Below are 26,910 nucleotides of genomic sequence, written 5' to 3' on the forward strand. Positions count from 1 at the left end.
CAGCAGTACTCAGTACTTTAGAAAGGAATAAACTCATTAACGATAGTCAGCATGGTTTTGTGAGAGGGAGGTCATGCCTCACCAACCTGGTGGTGTTTTTTGAAGAAGTGACCAAAATGGTTGACGAAGGAAGGGCCGTGGATGTTGTCTATATGGACTTTAGTAAAGCGTTTGACAAAGTCCCTCATGGTAGGCTAGTGAAAAAGGTTGGATCTCATGGGATAAAGGGGGAGGTGGCTAGATGGGTGGAGAACTGGCTTGGTCATAGAAGACAGAGGGTGGTAGTGGAAGGGTCTTTTTCCGGCTGGAGGCCTGTGACTAGTGGTGTACCGCAGGGCTCTGTATTGGGACCTCTGCTGTTTGTGATTTATATAAATGATCTGGAAGAAGGAGTAACTGGGGTGATCAGTAAGTTTGCGGACGACACAAAACTGGCAGGACTTGCAGATAGTGAGGAACATTGTCAGAGGCTACAGAAGGATATAGATAGGCTGGAAATTTGGGCAAGGAAATGGCAGATGGAGTTCAATCCTGATAAATGCGAAGTGATGCATTTTGGTGGGAATAATGTAGGGAGGAGCTACACGATAAATGGAAGAACCAAAAAGGGTGTAGAGTCGCAGAGGGACCTGGGTGTGCAAGTCCACAGATCTTTGAAGGTGACGTCACAGGTGGAGAAGGTGATGAAGAAGGCATATGGCATGCTTGCCTTTATAGGACGGGGCATAGAGTATAAGAGTTGGGGTCTGATGTTGCAGATGTATAGAACGTTGGTTCGGCCGCATTTGGAATACTGCGTCCAGTTCTGGTCACCACACTACCAGAAGGACGTGGAGGCTTTGGAGAGAGTACAGAGGAGGTTTACCAGGATGTTGCCTGGTATGGAGGGGCTTGGTTATGAGGAGAGATTGGGGAAACTGGGGTTGTTCTCCTTGGAAAGACGGAGGATGAGGGGAGACTTAATAGAGGTGTATAAAATTATGAAAGGCATAGATAGGGTGAACGGTGGGAAGCTTTTCCCCGGGTCGGTGGTGACGTTCACGAGGGGTCATAGGTTCAAGGTGAAGGGGGGGAGGTTTAACACAGATATCAGAAGGACATATTTCACACAGAGGGTGGTGGGGACCTGGAATGTGTTGCCGGGCAAGGTGGTGGAGGCGGACACACTGGGAACGTTTAAGACTTATCTAGACAGCTATATGAACGGAGTGGGAATGGAGGGATACAAAAGAGTGGTCTAGTCTGGACCAGGGAGCGGCGCGGGCTAATTGTTCCTTGTTTCTCGTTTCAAGGCTTCATTCTATGATCATCTTGCTGGTGCCAGTACAGAGCGAGACTGCGGATAGTTGGGAACCTGTCTCGGGGGCAGGGAATTCATATGGTGTTCGTGGAAGTGGAAATGACTAGGGTTGGGAAGCATTTCCCGATCAGGGCCATTGTGATCTCCTGGACTCGTTTCGATCGCCTCAGGGGGTCGGAGAGGAATTTCCCAGATTTTTTTTTCCCCATATTGGCCCTGGGGTTTTTCACTCTGGGTTTTCGCCTCTCCCTGGAGATCACATGGTCTGGAATGGGGGGGTGGGGGTGAGTTAATAGGTTGTAATGAACAAAGCATCGTAGCTGTGAGGGACAGCTCGGTGGATAGGATATTGGTATGTAGATAGGCTGGAAAATTGGGCGGGGATCCTGGATTCAGGATTCAATCCTGGACCGGGGAGCGGCGCGGGCTTGGAGGGCCGAAGGGCCTGTTCCTGTGCTGTATTGTTCTTTGTTCTTTTGTTCTTTGTACTCCCTGTGTACTCCCTGTGTTCTCCCTGTATCTGCTTGGGTTTCCTCCAGGTGCTCCGGTTTCCTCCCACAGTCCAAAGATGTGCGGGTTAGGTGGATTGGCCAAGCCAGATTGCCCCTGAATTTCAGGAGGACTAGCTAATATAAATACATAGGATTATGAGGAAAGGGCCTGAGTGGGATTGTGGTCGGTGCAGACGCGATGGGCTGAATGGCCTCCTTTTGTATTGTAGAATTCAATGAATTCTACTACTTTGAAGGAAAGGTGGTGGAAATCTGGAACTTTCTCCATAAAAACTGATGAGACTGGATAACTGAAAATTTCAAAGTAGAGATTGATAGATTTTTGTTAGATGAGCGTATCAAGGGATAAACATAGAAAATAGGACAGGAATAAGCCATTTGGCCCTTTGAGCCTGCTCCGCCATTCAACCTAACCATGGCTAATCCTCTATCTCAGCGCCACATTCTAGCACTCTTCCCATACTCCTTGACACATTTCAAGTCCAGAAATCTACTTCTTTCTTAAATATATTCAGTAATTTGACCTCCACAGCCCTCTGTGGTAGAGAATTCCACAGGTTCACCACGCTCTGAGTGAAGAAATTTCTCCTCATCTCAGTCCTAAATGGCCTACTCTGTATCCTGAGACTGAGACCCCTTGTTCTGCACCCCCTTGGGCCTGGAGCCATGATGGATAAATGGAGTTAAGAGACAGATCAGCCATGATCTAATTGAATGGTAGAAGAGGATCAGTGGGCTGAATGGTCAACTTCTATTCCTACAGGGGTGCTGTGGGCATCACGCGATTTGCATAACCTCTAGCCTTTTGTTATTTTGAGTTGATGGCGTTAGTCACATTGCTGCACACATCAGCATATTTAGGACCAATAAGGTGGCACCATTTAACTGGAGGCTGCATATTTTTCAGAACTTTGGTTGATTTGAGTCCCCCTCCAAGACTTGAGAACAAAAATCAAAGCTGCCACTCTTGTACAGTACTGAGAGAATGCTGCACTTTTGGAGGTTGCTGTCTTTGGAAGAGATTTTAAACAGTCTGCCCTCTCAGGTGAAAATCAAAGATCCCAAGGTACTATTTCAAAGAAGAATAGAGCAATATCCCCGGCCAATATATATCCCCACAATCAACATCAGAAGAAAACAGATTATCTGGTCATTATCACACTGCTGTTTCTGGGAACTAGCTGTGTGCATGTTGGCTGCTGTGTTTCCTAGCTTGTAACAGTGATTACTCTTCAAAACTACTTCATTGGCTGTAAAGTGCTTTGGAATATCTGCTGGTCATGAAAGGAGCTACTTAAATTTTCTTTTTATGTTCATTAATTTGTTCTGGGGGTGAGATCGGTTTTGTGGGTGTGGCTGGCTTCCAGAACTTTTTTTTAAATCATGGTTTTAAATCCTCAACCTTAACGATTGTGAAACTTACTATTAATTGTTAAGATTTTGTGATCTGGTTTGACCGATTTCAGGCAACTCGCACTGGGAAAATCAGTGCAAACTCATAGAACCTCTGCGCCAATATCTTTTCAAACAGATGATAGGTGGAGATGACTGTACTCTGTCCATAATCCATGGTGCACCAATGTAATAATTACCTCTGCCAAAGTAATGCTGTTCTCTATTGTTGTCTGATACTGTCGGATCTGTTAAGTTTTTCACTCAGTTTGACTTGATGAACTTTGACATTGTCCCAACTGTTTACTGAGGTTATGTCCTGCAGTACAATTCTTACCATGATTTGAAGAAAAGGCACTAACCTCTTCCACGATAAGTGCGGTGCCAGACAATAATGGTCATTGTAGAATGGTCAGGCGGTTATTCTGCAGAGGATGTCCAAATTGGCTGCGATTACGTTTGATAATTTGCTTCTTGGCAGCACCTTGAAAACTGCCTCATCTGGGGAATGTCATGACTGAAGTGGCTTCGGTCATGACTGGTGATACTTTAATGAAGAGAAGAGGGAATAAGACAACAACATGTTATGGAATAGCTTCTGAACATCTGGTCTTTGTAACGTAGTTCTTTGTTGCTCTCAGCCTGTAAAGGTAATGTTCTTCAGCGATTCAGGAATCCACGTCACTCAGGATTTTAAACATAAACTGTTTCGTTAAGCTTGAAGCCACAGGCTGTTATCTGGCCCTTAATACACAATGATTTCAAATTGGACACTTACATGGCTACTTCAGTGACAGAGCCCTTAATATATAACCTGTTCACCAAGTACACAGAACTTGTATTGTAATCTACCTTTCTGATTAACCAGATTAGAAGATAGATCCACGTCTTCAACTGCCATGAATATCTATAGCAAAATTTTCCTGGATTTTCCTCTTGAGAGCACATTTTGTGAGTCAGGCTACTTTGTGGCTGACGTACTATACTCTCAACTGATATTCAACTTTGCCCTGGATTTTTCTCTTTTCCTGTAGGGGTTGGGTTTGCTGCTTTGTGAGCAGCGAAGCTGTGCAGGAGGAGTGCTGGTGCAGAGGCAGACCTGGTGTGAAGGCTCCCCTCGGTTCTCAGCATCAAGGCGCCTAACATTGTTTCAAAGCCCCCTAAACCTCGCCCGCCTCATTCCATCCTGCCAAACCGTGTACTCGCCATAGTCAACTCACCCTGTACCCACAAGTACAGTCCTCAGATTCCATGCAAGATCAATGAAAAACATTGTGCATTCCTTGGGCAAAATATAAACCTCTCATCATCAAATAAAGACCTCCATCAAGCCCACTATTGATACTGCATTCTGCCATATGAAGAAAGCCTGTAATACTTGTAACCCTAGCAACACACCAGAAATCTTATCAAATGAACAAACTATCATTACAATCTCTCAATATAGTCATTCATTCTCAGATGAAAGGAACACATCCTGTGCTGAAATCCATTAGCATTTGAAACTCAGTCAAGCACTCATAATAGCCATAGTGCTCCAAACAATTGAGTACTCTTTGAATTGGAAATAACAGAAGGTACTCATTTCAATTTTATAACGGAGTGCCCTCAGTCAATGAGTGGGTGAGGTAGTTAGATTTTTCTTTCAAGTGTCAAAAGCAGTGTTTCTGTTAATCAGCCAGAGTTCTAACTACATTTAAAAAGATGACAGCACAACCTGACAGGACATTTTGGAACATTTTTTCACTGCATTATGACACTTTCTCCCTTGGAAAAGTACTGTAATGCATGTGAACAACTACACAATGCTGATCAATGTAAGGATCAACTTATCTTTGTAGGATAGATCTTTCTGACGAATCGCTACATTAAAACACATCTGAATTACAATGCAATACCTAACAATGACATTTGACAGTCAGAAAATATTTTATGTTTGTCTTTCCGAATGTTCCCGATTCTTCAGCAGGTTTTCCTGCAGAGGAAAACTGATTTTCTCTTGAAAACAAATTCAAATAATGGCCATTTGCCCACCAAAATGTGCCTTGGCACCCAGATGAAAATTCGGTCTTTAGCATCTAACTCTACTTTGAAACATTTGGTGTTAGATATTCAGGTGGGGTGAGGGAGCTCACGTGACTGATAACATATCCAAGTCTGTAAACTCAATCGGTCGCAGTATTTTCTCTGGACAGAGAGAACACTGACACTAAGAAAGTGATTTGTTTTCGGTCTCTACATTAAACAGAACCATGCTGCCTAGTGGAGGACCTTGGAGTATAGCAGTGTTGGGATTTTCTTACTGGACTGGTAGTCCAGAAGCCTGGACTAATAATCTAGAAAACATGGGCATAACACTTTCACTTTCACTTCACAGCTCCAGGGACCTGGGTTTGATTCCCGGCTTGGGTCACTGTCTGTGTGGAGTTTGCACATTCTCCTCGTGTCTGCATGGGTTTCCTCCGGGTTCTCCAGTTTCCTCCCACAGTCCAAAGATGTGCGGGTTAGGTTGATTGGCCATGCTAAAATTGCCCCTTAGTGTCCTCAGATGTGTAGGTTAGAGGGATTAGCGGGTAAAATATGTAGGGATAAGAGGGTAGGGCCTGGGTGGGATTGTGGTTGGGGCAGACTCGATGGGCCAAATGGCCTCTTTCTGCACTATAGGGTTTCTATGATTCTATGATTCTATAATATTCTTTGCATGCCTTCTGAATCCCACATTCGAGGTCAAATGAGGGACAGAAGCCCGCACCTTGTGGGAAGCAGTCACTCATTGTGATTTTCCCTAAAGTGACCAATTAAAGACCATTGGTAGGCGCTCAAGACTGGAGGACCATTCAGAAGCCTTCCATCAATCAGCCTGTATGCATTCTCTGCTTTCCTAACTTTTGCCCTCTTTGCAGCTACCCTCCTTCTACTTCACCTTTGGTGTTAGAGTCTCCATCCATCTAAAAACCCTCACATTCTAGGACTGTTTCCCTTTAACTCTTTTCATTTTGCTTACTCGAAACTTGCCTCTTTGCACACACACTCAGTCACCTATCCTAAATCTTCTCATTGACCCTAAATTACAGTTTATTTCTGGAATGTGCCTTGGGATCTTTTCTTTAAATCTTTTGAGCATTCTTTAAGTTATGGGGCGGCACAGTGGTTAGCACTACTGCCTCACAGCACCAGGGACCCAGGTTCGATTCCCGGCTGGGTCACTGTCTGTGCAGAGTCTGCACATACTCACTGTGTCTGCGTGGGTTTCCTTCGAGTGCCCCGGTTTCCTCCCACAGTCCAAAAGGCATGCTGGTTAGGTGCATCGGCCATGCTAAATTCTCCCTCAGTGTACCCAAACAGGCGCCGGAGTGTGGCGACGAGGGGATTTTCACAGTTACTTCATTGCAGTGTTAATGTAAGTCTAATTGTGACACTAATAAATTAGAAAAGGAGGAATAACACGCGCCAAGCAATGACATCAGTTATACTACAGCCTTCAAAATCAAGACTATACCCAAGAGTATGTCTCAGGCCCGAGGACAGAATAGCATCCTCTACAGTAGCAATATGATATTTTCTCATTTCCCAAATCAATCAGCTTTGCACCATCTCAAACTAATGTTGTCTACAGGGCCCTTATAATCTTCAGACAGGGAACCGGGGTGGAATGAAGTGGGGAGGGAATTAAATGTGTCTCTTGATGAGTAAGGTCAATTTCTAATTCACTGAATCATTTTTTATTCCCGGGTTTATTTTACCTCATGAAATGTAAATAATTGTTTTACACGTTGACAGAATTCAACAGAAACTTTCAGCAGAATTGAAGCAATTGGCAACATTTATCAGCAATTAAAGCTTGTCATCTCTCGAAACAAAGTGGCATTGATGTAAAAGTGTGAACACTGACAACGAGGGAAATGTTTTTGAAACAATGTTTTAAAAAGATTGATATGAAAAGATTTAGAAATCCCTGAGGGAACAATGTACAGTTTTCTTTGTGGTGTGGCTATCTATCTTGTGAAACAGTTCTTGTGCCTGTTGAATCATGAGTATATTTTGCCTGTTTTTGTAGGTCTGGATTGATGCAGCGACTCAGATCTTTTACTCCCTCGGTGCTGGTTTTGGAGTTATAATTGCATTTGCCAGTTATAACAAATTTGATAACAACTGCTATCGGTAAGACTCCCAAAATTCTTGCAGGTCACAACAATTTTGAAGTTTCCAGTTTTTCCATGAGGTATATTTGCACTCCTTTGTTCTCTCATTATTTTTCACTTGCATAATCTGAATGTAAAACACAATCAAGGGTTGAAAACTTAATGTATACCAATATGTGGACACATGCTGGTATGTCCAAAGTTTGTTTATCTTTTCACTTGAATTGTTAGACCATTATTCATTCAGAAGAATTATGAAATTTAAGTTTGTGAAACTCAAAATAAAAACATACAAACCATTGCAACTGCGAAGAAAACACGGGAATATTGGGAAGAGGTTGTGTGTGTGTTTGTTTGAATTTGAATAAGGCGGCACAGTGGTTAGCACTGCTGCCTCACAGCGCCAGGGACCCGGGTTCGATTCCTGGCTTGGGTCACTGTCTGTTTGTGTGGAGTTTGCACATTCCCCCTGTTTCTGCGTGGGTTTCCTCCGGGTGCTCCAGTTTCCTCCCATAGTCCAAAGATGTGCAGGCTAAGTGGGTTGGTCATGCTACATTGCCCCTTAGTGTTCAGGGAGACTAGCTAGGGTAAATGTATGGGGATTGGGCCTGGGTGGGATTGTGGTCGGTGCAGACTCAATGGGCCAAATGGCCTCCTTCTGCACTGTAGGATTCTGTGAATACAATACTCAACTGATGAAGGAGCAGCGATCTGAAAGCTCATGATTCCAAATAAACCTGTTGGACTTCAACCTGGTGTTGTGGGACTTCTTACTTAGCAGGTCAGGTTTAATTCCTCCTTTAGTATATTTGCATCTGTTCATATATATTTGTGTATATGTGCATATTAACAAGTTTTAGATATCAACCGCTCCCCATCTTCCAAAGTTGGTTTGCTCATAATCCCTAAAGGATGACCACAGTATTCCTTGTGGTGAATGGTTTGTGACATTTTGGTTCACTTAACAGATGAAAGGATCAAATTAGCAGTTTTAGATCAAAAGCTTAAATGTAAATGGTTTAGCCTTGTTTTTTTTATGCTCACATTTTACTTGTTAGCTGTTGGTTTGCAAATCACCCACTCCAGACAGTTTGAAGTCAATATGATTGTGTCTTGTGCAGAATCTGTACAAGGTCACTGGGGTGTATCAGTTACTCCCTTTCTGCTCATTGCGACACTCTGGAAATAATCTTGTGCAAAAATTTGCTGGACAGGCTTCTTTCATTACATTGAACTCAATTTATGGAGGACTCTGAAAGTAAGAATGCATCAAGGGTTGAAAGTCTACCTTGCCGCAAATGGAAAATTCAACTTCTTGTTGCCTTTATATCCAATACTCTGAAAGTTTAAAGTTTTTAAAACTTTATATATTAGTGTCACACGTAGGCGTACATTAACACTGCAATGAAATTACTGTGAAAATCCTCGAGTAGCCACACTCCGGCACCTGTTTGGGTACATCAAGGGGCAATTTAGCATGGCCAATGCACCTAACCAGCACATCTTTTGGACTGTGGGAGGAATCTGGAACACCCGGAGGAAACCCATGCAGACACAGGGAGAACATACAGACTCTGCACAGTGACCCAAGCTGGGAATCGAACCTGGGTCCCTGGAGCTGTGAGGCAGCAGTGATATCCGCTGTGCAACCCCAAGTGAACATGATATAATGGCCTTTCTTTCAACAAATTGAAATCAAAAACATCCTAATATTTTTTATTTCTTTCCTTGTGTGACCTTTTAAAGAATGTACATTGAGCTTCAGAAGCTACCCATCTAAGAAAATTTATGTTTTTTATTTTTATTTTTTGGCAGCAACTTGTCGAATTAACTGTACGCTGGAGTTATAGCTCCAATTTGCCTTCATGACATTTTGGTCAAATGCACATCTAAGCCAACAGATGATGCAGGACAATAATGCTTATCCTAGCAGTTATGAATCTTTTTTGCATGATTCCATCATATGATAACATGAAGTGAACAAGATTTTCTTTACATCAAAGTAGCACTGCAGTTCCAGGTGAACTACGCGTCATCTGATTTACCCCAACACCACCAATCTTGCACCTTTAATTGGGGTGTCCCCTGAGCATCTACCCTCGACCCCCTCCTGTTTCTCATTTACATTCTGCTCTTCACCAACATCATCCATTTCAACACGTACGCTGACAACACCTAGTCCCACCTCCCCACCAGCTCTCTTGACTCCTTCCCAATCTCTCTTAATTCCCAGACTAGCTTCCAGTGCAGAAATTCCTCCCAACTGAATTATTGAGATGACTAAAACCATTGTTTCTGGTCCCCATCACAAACTCAGTCTCCTAGCCCCCAATTCTGTCCATCTCCCTGGCAACAGTCTGAAGTTGAACCCAGCTGTTCGCAACCTTGGTGCCACACTTGATCCCAAACTGAGCTTCTGACCACATATCGAGCCTTCACTAACATTATCTATTTCCATTTCCATAATGTTGCCTGATTCAATCCCTGCCTCAGCTCATCTGCTGCTGAACCTCTCACCTCTGCTTGTGTGACCTCTGAACTTGACTATTTCAGTGCACTCATGGCTGACCTCCCTCAATCTGCCCTCTGTAGATGTGAGGTCATCTAAAGCTCCGCTGCCTGTGTTTTAATTTGCACCAATCTTGATTCATCCATCACCCCCATGTGCTCGCTGACTTACACTGGCTTCTGAGTAAGTAATGCTTCAATTTTTTAAATTTCCATCTGAATTTTATAATTCCTCCATGGCCTGGCTCCTTCTATCTCTGTAACTCCTCCAGCCATACAACCCTCCCAAGTAATCTGTATCCCTCCAATTCTAGTGTTTTAAGTGTCCCTGATTTTAATCACTCCAGTATTGGTGATTTTGCCTTCACCTGCCAAGGCCCTATGCTCTGAAATTCCCTTCTCAAACCTCTTTGCCTCTTTCTTACTCTCTTCAAGATAAACCTTAAAATCCATCTCTTTGACCAAGCTTTAAATTCATCTGCCACAGTATCTCCTTTAATGGCTCGATGTCAAAATTTGTTACACTCGTGTGAACCGCCGTGGTACATTTTGCTACATAAAATTTATTGTACGTTGAAATTTAACTTGGTTTGAATTTATCCTGGTTCAGACTTTACTAAATAACTGAGGTGAATATACACTGTTGTGAATACAAGCACCCACTTTGTTTGTCATTGTTATCATTTTAACTATATTTCTAATAAATTGTTTAGTTCGTGTATATGTATATTATATATATCCATCAACCTATGGCAAATATATTTCATAGAAGTGAATTCATGAGTAGTTCCCTCTTCTGTAGACTTTGACCTTCAAGTCTATCCGGTTCATGGCATATGTGTTATGAAATCTGTTCACTTTGAGCAAAGTGTGACTCTAAAATAAAGTTTAACTAATGTAACACCAAGTCTTTATTTGTACATTCCTGCGCAAAGGTCAAGCGTGGCTATTTTTAAAAAAACATAATCTGAAAGCTTCCTCTTTGTGCTGGAAGCTTATCGTAATTATTTTTTAAAAAACCAGTTGGAGAATCCACGTTTTCAGCAAAAATGTAACTTTAAACCAATGAAACAGTGAATTGTCTGAGTCTCACAAAGGTTAATTTAACAGAACAACTCCAGTTTGGCCATTTTCATTTTGTAACGGTTCCAGTTATTAACAGATTTTTAAAAATAGTTTAGAGTTGTTGACAGGTTTAAAAAGTGGTTCAAGTTGTAACAGGTAAATAATTGATTGAATATTTCTTCTTGACTTTCATTGATTCAATTTTATTATCGAAGCTCCATTGAGAAATCAAACTGCCTAAAATAAATGCAGTTGCTGCATATTTTTGCTTTGTTGATTTTTTCCAAATACTTTTTGCTTAAATAATATGCAATTAGTGCAGGTTAATTAGCTAATTTAATATATCCGTTTTTACATGTTTAGGCCTTAAGTATAATAAATGATCAGATTGCCATTAATGTCTTCACTGCTTAGAACTGTCATCTAACACAAAACGATTGCTATGACTGTGCTGCAGTTGTGACAGATGTAATTAAAAAGTAGCATTGATGTGACATTATTAGGTGGAATCAAAGAACCATTGTAACCTTGAGCAGATTTTTATGAAATGCTATTCCACAGTGTTAAAAAATACTTTTTATAAAATTGGTTTGTAATTTCAAAAAATACTCAAAGATTTCCAGCAGTAATGCATGGGAAGGGGTTGGGGTGAAAGCCAATGCCATTACTTTTTGCTGGGGTTTCTTATCATTTGCTCACTGTAATTTCAACAGAGTAGCTGAGAAAATGCTAGGGAGCTGATTTAAACAACAGAGGATCAGGAGAAATGTTTCCCCTTCCCCACTGCCTTCACTCCACACTGGGAATAGAACCCTCAGGTACTGGCTTCAGGTTAAGCAAGACCAGAGGCTCAGAATACTCCAATGCAAATCAGTCACCATTTTTAAACTTGCACACCATGTCCTCACTTTTATATTTTGAATGTTAAATTCCTACGTCCAGTTCATAATGGGAACTGTTTATGTAAACTTGTCATACTGCAATGGCACTCTCTTGCCAATAGTAGCCATGTAGTAACTCCACTGGTGGGACAGCATCGTTACAGCAGGATAATTATACAGAGTAATTTTTATTATAGAGTGCTTAATCTCCTGTGACATTGGGCATGGGATGTTAATGTAAAATGCTACATTCAGGTCAAGAAGGATTATGAAGCGTGGGAATAATGGGATCCTGGCAAAGAGGATGGGAGGAAGATATATTTAAATTGAGAGCTGGAGTAAGGAAGGAATTGTGAGGAATGGAAAGGCAGACAAGAGGAAGGAAAGGGAGAATGCAGGACCGGCTGGGAAGAAAGGTCAGCTTACTTTTTTCTCTCATGAGATGTGGGTGTTGCTTGCAACAGATGTATTTGTTGCCCATCCTTAATTGCCCTTTAGAAGGTGATGGTGAGCTGCTTTCTTTAACTGCTGCAGACCATGGTAAGAGGATGAGGCAGGGAGAGGAGGGAAAGCAGTATGGGAGAAGGAAGGGAGAGAGTAAAGCTTCATGGCAATGACATAGAAAGACTGGTGGGGAAGAGGACAGGGGAGGAAGAAGGAATGGAGATAGTGATGAGGAGAAAGGTGTAAACTGAGAGGGGGAATGGAGAAGAAAATGGAGATGGTGGGAGCAAATACAAAATAATTATTTGGGAGGCGGTCAAAGGTCTTTGAGAGAAAAGACTCCTCACCTCCGTTGGGCTTCGATTTTTAGCTCTGAGCAAAAAATGCTTAGATTTCCTGTCACTTCTTTCTTTCCATCAGACCCAATTTCCAAATTAGTTCAGGGAAGAATTAAGATGTTTAGGCACTCATTTTATCCTGAGTCAAGGCTATTGGTGATCACGGTCCTGATTTTATACTTAGTCCGATGATGAGAGAGAGGGTGATACTTGTGTCAGTGAAATGTCTCATTTTTGTGCTATGTGGAAGAGACGGGGGGACGACACTGCGGTCAGTTTTGTTGTCAAATCTTCGCTTATTGGGGATGAACGTTCATGACGTAGTTACTGTAATTAACTTGATTCTATTACCTGCTCTCACCAACATTGTACCCTATCTCCAACACCTCCACACATAATTGGCCAATCAGCCAGCACTTGTCAAGGTACCAAAATTTATAGTCCAGCCGTCACTCATCCTTCTCTGGTTACAGTATTATGTTGTGATTGGGAGGCGAGATTGGATTGAAGGCCTTGAATATTTTCTTAGTGTTCTAGGATTCCTTCCTTTGGTGTCAGGTGTCGGAAAAATTAATACCAAAGCTTCAGAGCACCATTCTAGAAATGCTTTCTTGGGACAGGGAGATAAATCCATAAGCTGCGACAAATACTTCCATCATCAATAAGATATGTAGATGAACCAGTAAGCTAACTTAACCTGGTGAAAATAGATTCTTCACCCAAATGATGCCTGGGAGAGGGCAGAGGCTGCCTTTTTTCTCGAGTGAGAGAAGAAATGGACAACATGTCTTGAGCAGTTGTGAAATGCAGATGTCAATGCATGAACCTCCATGGGATAAAAACTGTAGCTCTCTGCTGTGTAATAATTAAGACAAATGTCAAGATGACATGCCAAACCGATGGGTGGGTAGGCTAAATCACGCTTTTAGAAAGAGCAGTAAGGGGTAATTCTGATACAGATGCTTACACCTAGGTTTCAATTTTTACCATTTGTCTTCACAGCGTCAAGCAAACACTTAACTCTGCTCATCGTGATCAGAACTCAGGCACATGTGTGCTGCCACCCTGTGCCTCAGTAGCAGATATACATACAGACTTTCACACAGACTGACATAAGCCAATTGTTAATATATTTTGAATACTAGTGGATTCCCTGTGGTTTTTCCCACATGGAAGTAAATCTATTGGTGATGCTATAGACATAGATATGAGAAGTAACAGCTTGTGGGCATATGGAAGTTCTATAAAGTGGTAGTGTATGGCAAAGTGTATTATGTGTGTGACTTGTGCCACAGATGGCAATGATAAAATAAGTTGACAATTTTAATATCTTCCCAGATGATGACTCCCCACATTGCCTATGTGACGTCCAGACCACAGATGGGTTTTCAACTTGACACTCAGGCTTAAAATTCCAATTGGCCACCCATTATAGAAACTGCTTGATCTTCTTACCATTGAGATCAACTGAAATAGGGGAAAAGACAATCAGTTTCTCTAATAGATGGCTGATCTCCATCTCCACTTTGATACATTTGGTGCTAAGTCAAAATTGAGATCACCAAGGGTTTGCTGCAGATGAGGTGGGGTTTTAAGACTAGTCCCCATTCTGTCTTTGTTTTCATATCTCTATTATAAATTCCTAATCTCAATCTTATCATAGAAATTGCCTTATCCTATGTGAAGTGCTGTCACCAGTGGCAGATGAGTGAATTGTAATTTTGACATGTTCAGAAGGCATTGTAAACATAGGCATAGGAATTGACAATGGAAAACATTGACGAGGAGTATAGTCAAACCTAACATTGAGAGATATGGACAGAGTGGATAAGGAGCAGCTGTTCCCCTTAGTTGAAGGGTCAGTCATGAGGAGATATGGTGAGGGTCAGGAGGTTTAGAGGGAATGTGAGGAAAAACATTTTTACTCAGAGGGTGGTGACGGTCTGGAATGCGCTGCCTGGGAAGGTGATAGAGGCGGGTTGCCTCACATCCTTTAAAAAGATGAGCACTTGGAACGTCATAACATTCAGGGCTATGGGCCAAGTGCTGGAAGATGGGATTAGGTGGGAGTTCAGGTGTCTTTAATGTGTCGGTGTAGACTCGATGGGCCAAAGGGCCTTTTCTGCACTGTATGATTCTGTGATTGGATGATTCTATTCTAAGGTTTGTAATATATTGTAGGTGGAGTGGTACTCACTTCCTCCTTTTTAGTTACCTATTAGCTCTTCTACTTTGCGATCATGGAAAAAATAAACATTTGATCGTTCAGGCTAAATAGGATTAAGTCACTGTAATTTTATTTTCCGGGGAATGGGGGTAATATTAAAATGTGATTTCTCTTTCCTTGACCAGCGATGCAATTCTTACCAGCTCCATCAACTGTGTGACGAGCTTCTTCTCCGGATTTGCAATTTTCTCTGTGTTGGGCTATATGGCATTCAAACATGGTGTTGATATTTCAGAAGTGGCAACAGATGGTAAGTACTTTTATACAGATTCAAATCTTCATTTTCAGCCTCAAAAGCAAAAATATTGCGCATCCCGAAAATCTGAAATAAAAACAAAAACTGCCGGAAATGAACAAAGGACAAAGAACAGCACAGGAACAGGCCCTTCGGCCCACCAAGTCTGTGCTGACATAGATGCATCTCCAATATTTTCTTGCCTCTACGTGGTCCATATCCCTCTATTCCCTGCCTATTCATATATCTATACAGATGCCTCTTGAATGTTGTTATAAAATCTGCTGCCACCACCACTTCCGGCAGCACGTTCCAGGCATTCACCACCCTCTGTGTGGAAAACCTGCCCCTTACATCTCTTTTAAACTTCTCCCCTCTCACTTTCAACCTATGCACCTAAGTAATTGATCCTGGGATTATCCACTCTATCAAAGCCTATCATAACCTTATAAACCTCTATCAGGATCCCCTCATCCTCCGACACTCCAATGAAAACAATCCAAGTTTGTTCAACCTTTCCTCATAGTCCATATCCTCCAAACCTGGCAACATCCTGGCAAATCTCTTCTGCACCCTTTCCAATGCATCAACATTCCTTCCAGTGGCAACCAGAATTGTACACAATACTCCAAATGCAGCCAAACCAAAGTCTTATCCAGCTGCAACATGATTTTCCAATTCCTATACTCAACGCCCCATACGATGAAGGCCAGCATGCCATACCCTTTCTTGTCCACCTTGTCCACCTGAGTTGCCACCTTCAGGGAACTGTGAATCTGCATGCTTAAATCCCTCTGCATGCTAATATTTCTAAGGGCTCTACCATTTACTATATACTTTCCTTCTGCAGCAGACCTTCCAAATCGCATCACCTCACATTTGTCCAGATTAAATTCCATCTGCCATCTTTCGGCCCAGGTCTCCAGCCAATTTACATCCTCTGACAATCCTCCTCACTATCCGCTACTCCCCTAATTTTTGTATCATCTGCAAATTTACCAATCCGACCATCTACATTTTCCTCCAAATCATTTAAATATATATATTACAAACAACAGAGGCCCAGCACTGATCCTTGTGGAACACCCCTTGTCACAGACCTCCAGTTAGAAAAGTACCCTTCCACTACTAGTCTCTGCTTTCTATGCCCAAGTCAGTTTTGTATCCATTTTACCAGCTCACCTCAGATCCCATATGACTTCATCTTTTGTATCAGCTTGCCATGAGGAACCTTATCGAAGGCTTTACTAAAGTTTCAGCAGAACCAGTTCTGGTGAGAAGCCGCAGACCTAAAACATGCCGGGATTTTCCAGCTCCCCCACAGCAGTGGAGGAGGATCGCCATTGGCCACCGGCAGGATCTTCTGGTCCCCCGCAAAGTCAGCGACCATTTTGAATGCTTGCTGGCCGTGCCGCTGGGAAACCTGCCGCGGGGATTCCTGAAATACGTCAGCAGAGGCCGGAGTCCCTTCACTAGATTCTCTTTTATTTACAAGCTCTGTGACAAGCAGTGTTGCACAAGGATCAGTTCTGGGACCTCTGTTGTTTGTAATGTATACAAATCATTTGGAGGAAAATATAGGTGGTCTGATTAGTAAATTTGCAGATTTGGGGGAGTAGCGGACAGTGAGGAGGATTGTCAGAGGATAATTCATAAGAGTGCGACAGGTTTTGTGTCAGCATCCGTAATGCCAGGAGACCTGCCAATCCCAGTTATATCTACAGAAAAGACTCCCTGATTGGGCAGGCAATAATAAATTCAAGTAGGCAGCTTATATTCCAAGAGGCCTCAATGGCCTGGTTGAAGTCACTGCAGTTCCCTTTTGACAGGACCAGAAGAGCCGTTCAGTGGGAAGGGCCAGAAAATCCCACACAGGCTCTGTTTCTCTCTCCACAGATGCTGCCAGACCAGCTGAGTCTTTGCAGCATTTTCTGCCTTCATCACACAGTTTCAGTTTAATATCCTGTTGTCAGACTGCAGACCACTGAAAAAGACATAAATTGTTCTGAAGCACAGAATAGAGATTTAGGCCGTGATTCTCCCAAAAGCGCTGAATTGGTGGGAAAACTGTTCTAGATCCCAACTATTTTGTCAGTTCAGCTCCTCACCTGACTCTCTGCACTCTGTGCACTGCAGAGGTCCCAGTCATGAATCTTATTAAAAACCCAGGGGGGGGGGGCGGGGCCTATTTGCGCCAGAGTTTGACAGTTCTGGAACTCTGCGCAGGTGCAGTGGCGCCAACTGTCAGTCTCCCCATTTGCTGGCCAGCTCAATTGCTGGCCAGCCTGGGACTCCCATAGTGCTGCCCCTCCAGCCTCTCCCACGGCCCGATCGCGGCCCCCACAACAATTACCGGGCCAGCCCTGAACCCACCCCCCCTGCCCCGGAGCCCACCCCCACACAGCAGTGGCGATCCCCCCACCCACCTCACCCCCAGCAGACTCCCCCCCCCCCCCCCCCTGCCGGGGTCAGTTCCCCCCCCCCCCTTCCCCACCTCCGGTAGATCACCCCCCCCCCCCACCCAACCCCCTGCGGGACCCCGATTGCCCCCCTCTTCATTCCGGCGGGGTCTCCGTTAGTTCCCTGCTAGTGAGGAGCTTGTCTAAACCCCGCCAGAATGAAGTACTCCTGGCAGGGTGCGAGATTCAATCAAGACCGGTAAGTTCCCGATAATCACATTTAAAAGACATTTAAAACATATTAAAAACAGATTCAAATTACTTACCTGCCTTCCCGCCGGTTTCCAGTGTGGTCTGACTGGCGACTGTTCGCCAGTTCTGGGAGATGTGCATGCGTTCCCGGCGCATGCGCAAATCCCGGAACAAGGCCGGCGACGCGCACCTCCCACCCCGACCCGCCAGAAAAGTTGCGCGTCGCGATGGGAAAATCGCGGCCTTATTTTCTTGAAGTGGTGATAAAGGTTGGAATGCAGCTTATGACGTATATTCAAATAATGACATCTTTATCAAATCAATTGAAATAACAATAATAAGAGGGAAAGCAGCTGACATGTATAATGAACTGTGGACTTTAGGAAAACCATTTACGTCAGTGATTTAATCCAATTGGACAGGGTCCCAAAGTCAACATTAGGTTTTTCAGGAAAACTGTCTGAGATTGCAGCAATTTAAATGGAAAGTGCATGTTTGTTACTCTGGGAAGTTACTGCATAATGGGAGTGGAAGCAGCTGTGGAAAGGATGACATTTTCTGCAAAGATAAAAAGAAAATCTACTTCCTTGCTCTTGTCTGGATATCTTCAGTATAGAAGTTGTGTGCTTTAGGAACGTGCTTTCTGTTACTCCATCTTAGAAATTAATCATTTAAAAATCACCACCTCGACACTCAAAGCTGTAATAAACACCATTAAAATGCTGCTTACCAAAGATCAAAACTAACTTACAGTCGGATGCTTTTGAGCTTCATCCCAGTATTTAAGTCAGGCACACTCCACCCATTCGTACCTGAATACCTGCAAAAGGAGTAGGACCACAATTTGCATATTTAAGTAGCCCGCTGCCATCTTCCGATGGGCGTACTACCTGCCTGTTTTCCAACTCACCTCAGCACGGCGGCGCACTGCTTCCTCACAGCGCCAGGGACCCGGGTTCAATTCCGGCCTTGTGTCACTGTCTGTGTGGAATTTGCACGTTCTCCCCGTGTCTGCGTGGGTTTCCTCCGGGTGCTCCAGTTTCCTCCCACAGTCCAAAGATGGTTTCCTCCCACAGTCTCATGGATGAGAGGGGTGTGGAGGGATATGGTCCAAGTGCAGGTCAGTGGGACTAGGCAAAAAATGGTTCGGCACAGACGAGAAGGGCCAAAAGGCCTGTTTCTGAGCTGTAATTTTCTATGGTTCTATGGTTCTATGTGCAGGTTTGGTTGATTGGCCATGTTGAATTGACCCTTAGTGTCAGCAGGATTATCAGGGTAAATGTAGGGGTGGGGGGGAGGTGTTACGGGGATAGGGTCTGGATGGGACTGTTGTCGGTGCAGGCTCAATAGGCTGAATGACCTCCTTCTGCACTGGAGGAATTCAATGAAAGTCGCATGGGTTGGGGTGAAGTGATAAGTCCTGCCCATTTTCAACCTGTGCCTGAAAATAGGGGCGAAGATAGCCCCCCTGTCAGTAGAAAAGCAACTTCATTGTTTGTTTTGTTTTCCAGCCTTTTTCCAAATGATTTTGAATAACAAATCACTGTTCTCATGGTATTGAGAAATATTTTCTGCTTGGATTTTTCTTAAATCCTTGTTTTGAGCTGGAACAATGGAAAAATAGATTGAAAATGTATTTGACATGATTTGATTGCTTCATCAACAAATTGTGACAATGGAAGTTGACAAAAGAAAATTGAAGGAGAAATGAGGCAAATAAGGAAACTTGACACAAATGTGTGGCCAAAAAGCATGACAAAGAAAAACAGGGTTGGTGGATCGTGGCATGCATAGTTATTAGAATTTTACCATAGCTTACAAATGGTTTGGAATGAAGTTCCATTGCATCTCAGACGACTTCATAGCTGAATGAGGATCAATCACTAAGAAGGGTAAATGGGAAGCTGTGAATACTGGATATTTGAAACAAAAGCCTTATTGAGTGCCACGTCCACTGTAAATGGAATGGAAGGGCAGCAAAGTCTAGAGAAAATGGCATAACCACTGTGGAAATACACCCCACTGTAATTCCATTGAGATCATGGGTTGGATTTTCACAGAGTTGTGGAGACTTTGTGGACCTATAAAAATGGTGGGTCAGGACCTGATTCCTCCCAGCCCTATTCCCGACACCCCCAGTTCATGTCAAGGTGGTGGGAGAAGGGTGTGGGCTAGTGTGGATGCTGAATCTGCACTCTTCACCTGGCTGGTTCCATTATAGGGATGAGCATGCCTCATTATGTATTCTTGGATGAGAGCCCAGACATTTATTAATCTGTTGAAACAGCTGTGCCCAAGGGAAAATGTGGCTCAATTCACAGCTTTTCCCCTTCGATCTATTTATCAATTTTTATTTGTACAAGATAAAGAGGTGTCAAATGCTTGCAGTTTCTGCTATTGATACTTTAGGTCGAATTGACTTGCACTTTTATAGAGCTGTAATTAAGCAGTTTTTAAAAAGAAGTTATGAATTAATGCCTTTTTAAATGCACATGATACTGTTACTATAGATTGGTTCTGTGCAGAGTGTATACTGAGTGAATGGGCATGAAAGTGCTGTAGGCTGGCATGGGGGTATGAGGGCGCACTGCAGATGGGTAGAGAAGCATATGTTGGCATGGAGGCTACGAGGGGCCATGAGTGAAGCAGCATAGGTTAGGAACAATATTTTCTTTTTTTTTAAGAACAGATTTTCTTTCCTAAGGGATTGTACTTCAGAAATTCCCTGAACTACTTTTGTTGTTATTAAAGTTACAAAAGTTTCTCATTTTGAACTTCAGAAAGTTCAGAACGGGACAGTGAACACGATAAAGATTGAGCAGAAGGTGGAATCTTGGTTCAAGTTTTGATGTTGTTTTAAGCTGGTTGAAAATGAATTGAATTGAAATGAATTGGGGGGAAGTGGGGAGGGATGGAGGGAGAGGACTAGACTTTTCTTTTTAAAACTCAGTAAGTTGCTGTCAGGCTTCTGTTTTGGGTTTATTCAGACAGCCCTCTCAGAAACCATTCAGAAACCAGATTATTTAGTTCCAGATCTGGTCAGAGAGCAGCACTATCTTCAATCCTTCATTTGTATACAGAAACCTTTGGCTTCTGAGGCTAATAAAGCATAAATCCTGGAATTATTTCCCTGCTCTACATTAAAATTATGTGGCATCTTGTTGTTTATAGAGGGCACATTTGTAATTCAGTGTAATTTTAATGATTAATTTACCCGTGCACTATTCCGTTTGCAGGTCCGGGCTTAGTATTTGTTATCTATCCTGAAGCAATTTCAACTCTCCCAGGGTCATCATTTTGGGCAATTATGTTCTTCATAATGCTGCTGACATTGGGAATTGACAGCTCGGTAAGTAAAGTACAACTTTATCTTTTGTTCTTCATTGTCTTAAACCATAGTAGCTCATTGAATTGCATAGGGTGGGAGTTAATGTAGCCCGTCATGGCATGAAACATGGCAGCTGCACCCTCTTAATCACGGGCCATGCCACAAATCAGTCCCCCGGACGTGGGACAAACCTCATGGTTAAATTAGAAGTGGGAAGGAGCCAATATAAGAAACTAGCCCGTTTGCACCGGGATGTCAATTAGGATCGTTAATGAGCCAATTGACACCAATGATCACTGAGCTCACCAGAATTTAGTGGTGACTAAGGAATTAAATGGGAGTAAACTCTGCTTTCCTGTGTCTCCCAAAGGCTGCCCAGCAAACTCTACTGGGTTTTCCATTGGCCTACCAGGGGTGCCCCTTGTTGTCAGGCACTCAATGCTCAATTGAGGAACCGAGAAATGTGGAAGGGCACCTGCTTTGGCCTTCAATATCCCCCACCTTGCTCCAGCCTCCCTGGCAATGACCCCTTCCCACTCTCACTTAGGATCCTGGGATCCAACAATGATTCCTGGCAAAGTCTCTGGAGCACAACCAGCATCAACCACTGCTCCAAGCAATGGAGAGCTGCTGGTCTATGATTGCTCTTGGCTGATGGATTTTCCATTGCTTGGAGTTTTAAATCCTGGGGAAAGCCTGACACTAGCTATTTAAGTCCCTGGCCTTCAATTTGCTTGTGCCTACTCCATGGAAACAACAGGTTTCCCAACAAGTGGGTGAGAATCCCATTACCAATATTAAATCTAGTCCATGGAATGTACAGCAAGAAACAAGCCATTCATCCCACCTAATCTGCCCTCGTGTTTAGGTTCCACTCAAATACAACACATGTCTTGAGAACAACTGAGTACAACTGTTTAGAGACAAAATACATCACACTGTTGGGATCAAAAGAAATAGATCTCTAGTAACAAATTCTTAATAACTCATCTGTATAATGGCTGCTATGAGCTACAGCAATATATTTCAATTTCCCTTGGTTCTCACTTTAAAACCTGTCTAAGAGGCAAATTATACACCAGATTTCCAATCTGTAATACCTACTGTCCAACTATCACAATGATATAAGTGCAAACTAGGAAAACCATCTGTTGTGGCTTTAACTCCCCTAACCTACAGTTAGGGGAATGGCAGTTGGGAAATAGCGATCATAATAAAATAAGGTTCAATATTAAGTTGGGAAAGGATAAAAATTAGCCATGGATTAAGTTTCCAGGCTGAAAAAGGGCAAATTTTAGGAGACTAAAAGTTGAACTGGGGCAGGTTGATTGGAAACGCATTTTGATGGATGAAACAGTGGGTGAAAAATGGGAGACATTTAAAGGAGAGATGAATAGGATGCAAGCTAGGTACATACCCATGAGAAATAAATACGGGGTATCCAAAGCTAGAGTACCCTGGATGACTAAGGATATTGATGAAAAAATAAGGAAGAAAAAAGAGGCATAGGATGCATGCCGGAATAATAATAGTAATAGAAATCAGGAATTTTTGTACCTACAAAGCAGGAGAGAGACTAAGGCTGGAACAAGGAAGGTTAAGTGGAAGCATAAGGAAAGGAAGGCAGGCTGCACTAAAACAAATAGTAAAATGTTCTTCAAATATATTAATGGTAAAAGGTTAGTGAAGGATAGAGTGGGGCCCATAAGGGTCAAGCAGGGTAAAGTGCTCCGTGAAGCAGAGGGTATAACAGAGATATTAAATGAGTACTTTGCTTCTGTCTTTACAAAATTAGAAGATGGTCCAGTTGAAAATGTGGGTGTTGAGCAACTGAGCAATATAGTGATAGATAAAGAAGAGGTGCTAAAAAGGCTGGCAGCACTCCAAATTGAGAAGTCACCAGACCCAGATGGGATGCATGCTAGATTGCTGAGAGAGGTGAGGGAGGAAATTGCGGTGCCATTGACAGAAATTTTCCAGCCCTCTCTGAACACAGGATTAGTCCTGGGGGACTGGAGGATTACAGATGTAACACCATTGTTTAAGAAAGGGGCAAAGGATCACCCAGGAAACTACAGACCTGTCAGATTCACATCAGAGGTGGGATAACTGATGGAGGCTATATGCACTTAGAGAAAAATAAGTTAATACTAGATAGTCAACATGACTTTGTCAAAGGCTGGTCATGTCTGACAAATTTAATTGAGTTATTTGACGATGTGACACAGGCAGTGGATGAGCTAGTGCTGTGGATGTTGTTTATTTGGATTTTCAGAAAGCATTTGATACGGTGCCACATGGCACATTGGTTCGCAATTTGGTTAGAAGTTGGCTCAGAGGTAGGAAACAACGGGTGGGTGTAGATGGGCATTTCTCAGACTGAGGGCGAGTTGAAAGTAATGTTCCCCAGGGATCAGTGTTGGGACCCTTGCTTTTTCTGATTATTATAAATGATTTAGAGATGGGTTTTGAGGAAAAAATCTCTAAATTTGCAGATGATACTGACGAGGGAGAATATGGAATTGTGAGGATGAAGCTGTATAGTGATAGATAAAGGAGAGATGCTAAAAAGGCTGGCAGCATTCCAGGTAGAGAAGTCACCAAGCCCAGATGGGATGCATCCTAGAGTGCTGAGAGAGGTAAGGGAGCAAATTGTGGAGCCGTCAACAGAAAATTTCCAGCCCTCACTGAAAACAGGATTAGTCCTGGGGAACTGGAGGATAGCAAATTTGACACTGTTGTTTAAGAAAGGGGCAAAGGATCACCCTTTGCTAAGCGACTTCAGAGGGTCACTGACAAGTTGGCCAAATGGACAGACACCTGGCAGATTAATTTCAATGCAGCGAAATGTGAAGTAATGCATTTTGGTAGAAGAAACATGGGGAGACAATATAGGCTCAATGGTACAACTTTGAGGGAGTACAGGAGCAAAGGGACCTTTTGTTCTCGTGCATAATTCTCTGAAGGTGGCCAGACAAGTTGAAACGGTTGTTAAGAAGGCTCATAGGATCCTTAGGTTTATAAATAGAGGCATAGAGTATAAAAGAAAGGAAGGGATGCTACACTTGTACAAATCATTGGTCAGACCACATTTGGAGTATTTTGTTCAGTTATGGGCACCTTATTTAAGGAAGAATGCAAAGGAGACTTGCGAGAATGATACCAGGAATGAGGAATTTTAGATACAAGGAAAGATTAGAGAAATTGGGCTTCTCCTTGGAGCAGAGAAGATTAAGAGGTCACCTTATTGAGGTATTCAAAATAATGAACAATTTTGACAGGGTAAAGAAGGATATTCTGTTTCCACTAGTTGGTATGTCAATGACTAGGGGGCACAATTTCAAGATGGTCAGCAAGAGAGCTAGGATTGAGATGAGGAGAAGCTTCTTTACTCAAAGAGTTGTTGGGATTTGGAATGTGCTGCCTGGGAGTGTGGTGGAGGCGGATTCCATTGGAGGTTTCAAAAGAGAGCTGGAAGCATATTTGAAACTGGTAGATTTAGGGGGCTATAGAGATAGGGCTGCAGAATGGGACTAGTTGGGTAGCTCCTTCATGAGCCAGTGCAGACACGATGGGCCAAATGGCGTCCTTCTGTGCTGTAAAATTCTGTGATTCTAACTTCAAACATCTTGAAGCTTTCATGATTCATTTGTTGACAAAGTAATAGTTCTTCATGTACAAGCCAACATACTCTTAAAACGTAAGAAATTAAACAAAGCAATGACAACTCCTCTATCACATGCACTTCAGCCATGGACCATGTGAAATTCATTTCTATCCAGTTAATTTGCCCAAGCCATTTCATCTCCGAGAGAAAAACACTCAAAGATTTTCTGTGTCATAAAAGATAAAGGAATCTGCTTGCTGGATATATATTGTAGCTACATTCATCATCCATGACTAATTGCCTTCCTTGGCAATACTACTCCAAAGTTCAACAATCATATATTTAATATATCACTGAATCATTTTAACCCCTCCTTTTCCTAATAACTCAACATCATTTTAATTAGGTATTTATGAAGCTGAATAACTAGAACCGGGAATAATTTGTTCCATGACCAACAACTATTTAGGCTTGAGATTAATTAGAATTATGCAGTAAAGATCCCAGAACTACACCTTGAACAATGAACTTTTGGAAGGTGAAATTTTCTTCACATGTTAACCACTTCCAATCTCAAATTCCTTGACTGAGCTTATTAAATATTATACTCAAGTCTTTTTGGTTCTGTGCTAGTGGTCCGTTTGTCAAATATTCATGTGCCATTTATACTATATATTCCATGAATTATTTTCAAACCTTGGAATATGTTTTCCCTGAATTTTCTTATTTCGGGAGAGGTTGGCCAGGCTAGGATTTTATTCTTTGGAACATAGGAGAATGAGGGATGATCTCATTGAGGTGTATAAAATTATGAGGGGCATAGATAGGATGAACGCACATTGTCTTTTTTCCCAGGGAAAGGGAATTGAAACTAGAGGGCATAGGTTTAAGGTGAGAGGGGAAAGATTTAAAAGGGTCCTGAGGAACAATTTCTTCACACAGAGTGGTGTGTATATGGAATGAGCTGCCAGAGAAAGTGGTTGAGACAGGTGCAATAACATCATTTAAACAGCATTTGGATAAGTACATGGATGGAAAAGGATTAGAGGGATATGGGCCAAACGCAGGCAATTGGAACTAGCTGGGAGGGCACCATGGTCGGCATGGAGCGGTTGGGCCAAAGGGTCTGTTTCCGTGCTGTATTGCTCTATAACTCTGTGACTCTTACATAGGATATATGACACAGAAACAGACCATTCAACCCAATCAAACCGTGCCAGTATTTATGATCCAGTCGCGTATCCTCCCATATTTTCTCATCTAAATTTACCACCGTAGCCCTCTATTCTGTTATTTCTCATGGGTCCCGAATGAAAACTGATTTAGCTTTGAAAACTATTGCAACTAAATTTATCCAATGCCATACTTGTGTGTTAGTGGAGTTATTGAACTATGCCTCTAAGTAATTTGTTAGTCACTTCTGTTAGGTTAAACCCATGAAGAACTCTTTAGCAACTCTGTTGCCACTCTAGCAGAGGTTCAAATGGAAAAGTGTGAACTTGGTAATACAGTTTCTTTCCTCATTTATATTTTAGGTGCTTATTCTGTTAGTTCGTTAGATATTAGTGTGAGGGAATGGAACTATATTTGTCTCCCACTATCAGAATTAAATATTATTAGGTCAGACCCTTTATTGCTCCAACAATGTAATTCAATATTAAACTCAGAAGATTACCCACTACATCATCTGTTTGAGGTTTTAGATTGTATGTCAAATTTAGTGGGTAACAATAAAATCCAACTCTAAACTGTAACTTTCTCATTAAGTGCATCCAGAACACAGTGACTTGTTAGACATGAAGCATTATAAATTGCTTTTGAACCATTTGGGAGCCTAAAATGGAAGCCACCCCCTTACCATAAAGCCTGAGGTTGGTCCAAAATTGGACCTCGGGGCCCATTACATTATTAGAATGTGTTTCTGGCATCTCTCAGACCTACAGAGGAGCATTTTCCTTTCTAAAAGATGCGAGAAAGTGTAGCAGAAATAAGTGTAGAGCTGTTATAAGCACTGTGAGTGGACCACCCTTGCTTTACAGGAAAGCTTTAAAGACTAACCTTTTGGTGGCACTCGCTGCTTAGGAAACAGAAGTATCCTCAGTGGAACAGATCTGACATGAATGAGGTCCAATTTGGCACAAGTGGCCGAATACAGATATTAGGCCCCCAGGTCTACACGTGAAAGGGATTTAATGCAAGCTTGAGGCACACACCAGGTCTCCTCCAAAATGTCCCAATTCAATAGCCGGTCAGATATTATTGTGGGCACTTATTGTGGGC

The 26,910-nt window shown here is 42.5% G+C and overlaps 1 protein-coding gene across 1 annotated transcript in view; it reads left to right on the forward strand.

The window, feature by feature from the left end:
- Positions 1-26,910, forward strand: part of slc6a2 (solute carrier family 6 member 2) — a 162,229-nt gene that overhangs the window by 96,498 nt on the left and 38,821 nt on the right. The window contains exons 7-9 of the mRNA XM_078210909.1: positions 7,262-7,365; positions 14,935-15,059; positions 20,932-21,044. Of these exons, the coding sequence (XP_078067035.1) occupies positions 7,262-7,365; positions 14,935-15,059; positions 20,932-21,044 (342 nt within the window). The remainder of the gene's footprint in view (positions 1-7,261; positions 7,366-14,934; positions 15,060-20,931; positions 21,045-26,910) is intronic.

Source organism: Mustelus asterias, chromosome 4 (genome assembly GCF_964213995.1).
Source record: "Mustelus asterias chromosome 4, sMusAst1.hap1.1, whole genome shotgun sequence".
NCBI classification, from domain to species: Eukaryota; Metazoa; Chordata; class Chondrichthyes; order Carcharhiniformes; family Triakidae; genus Mustelus; species Mustelus asterias.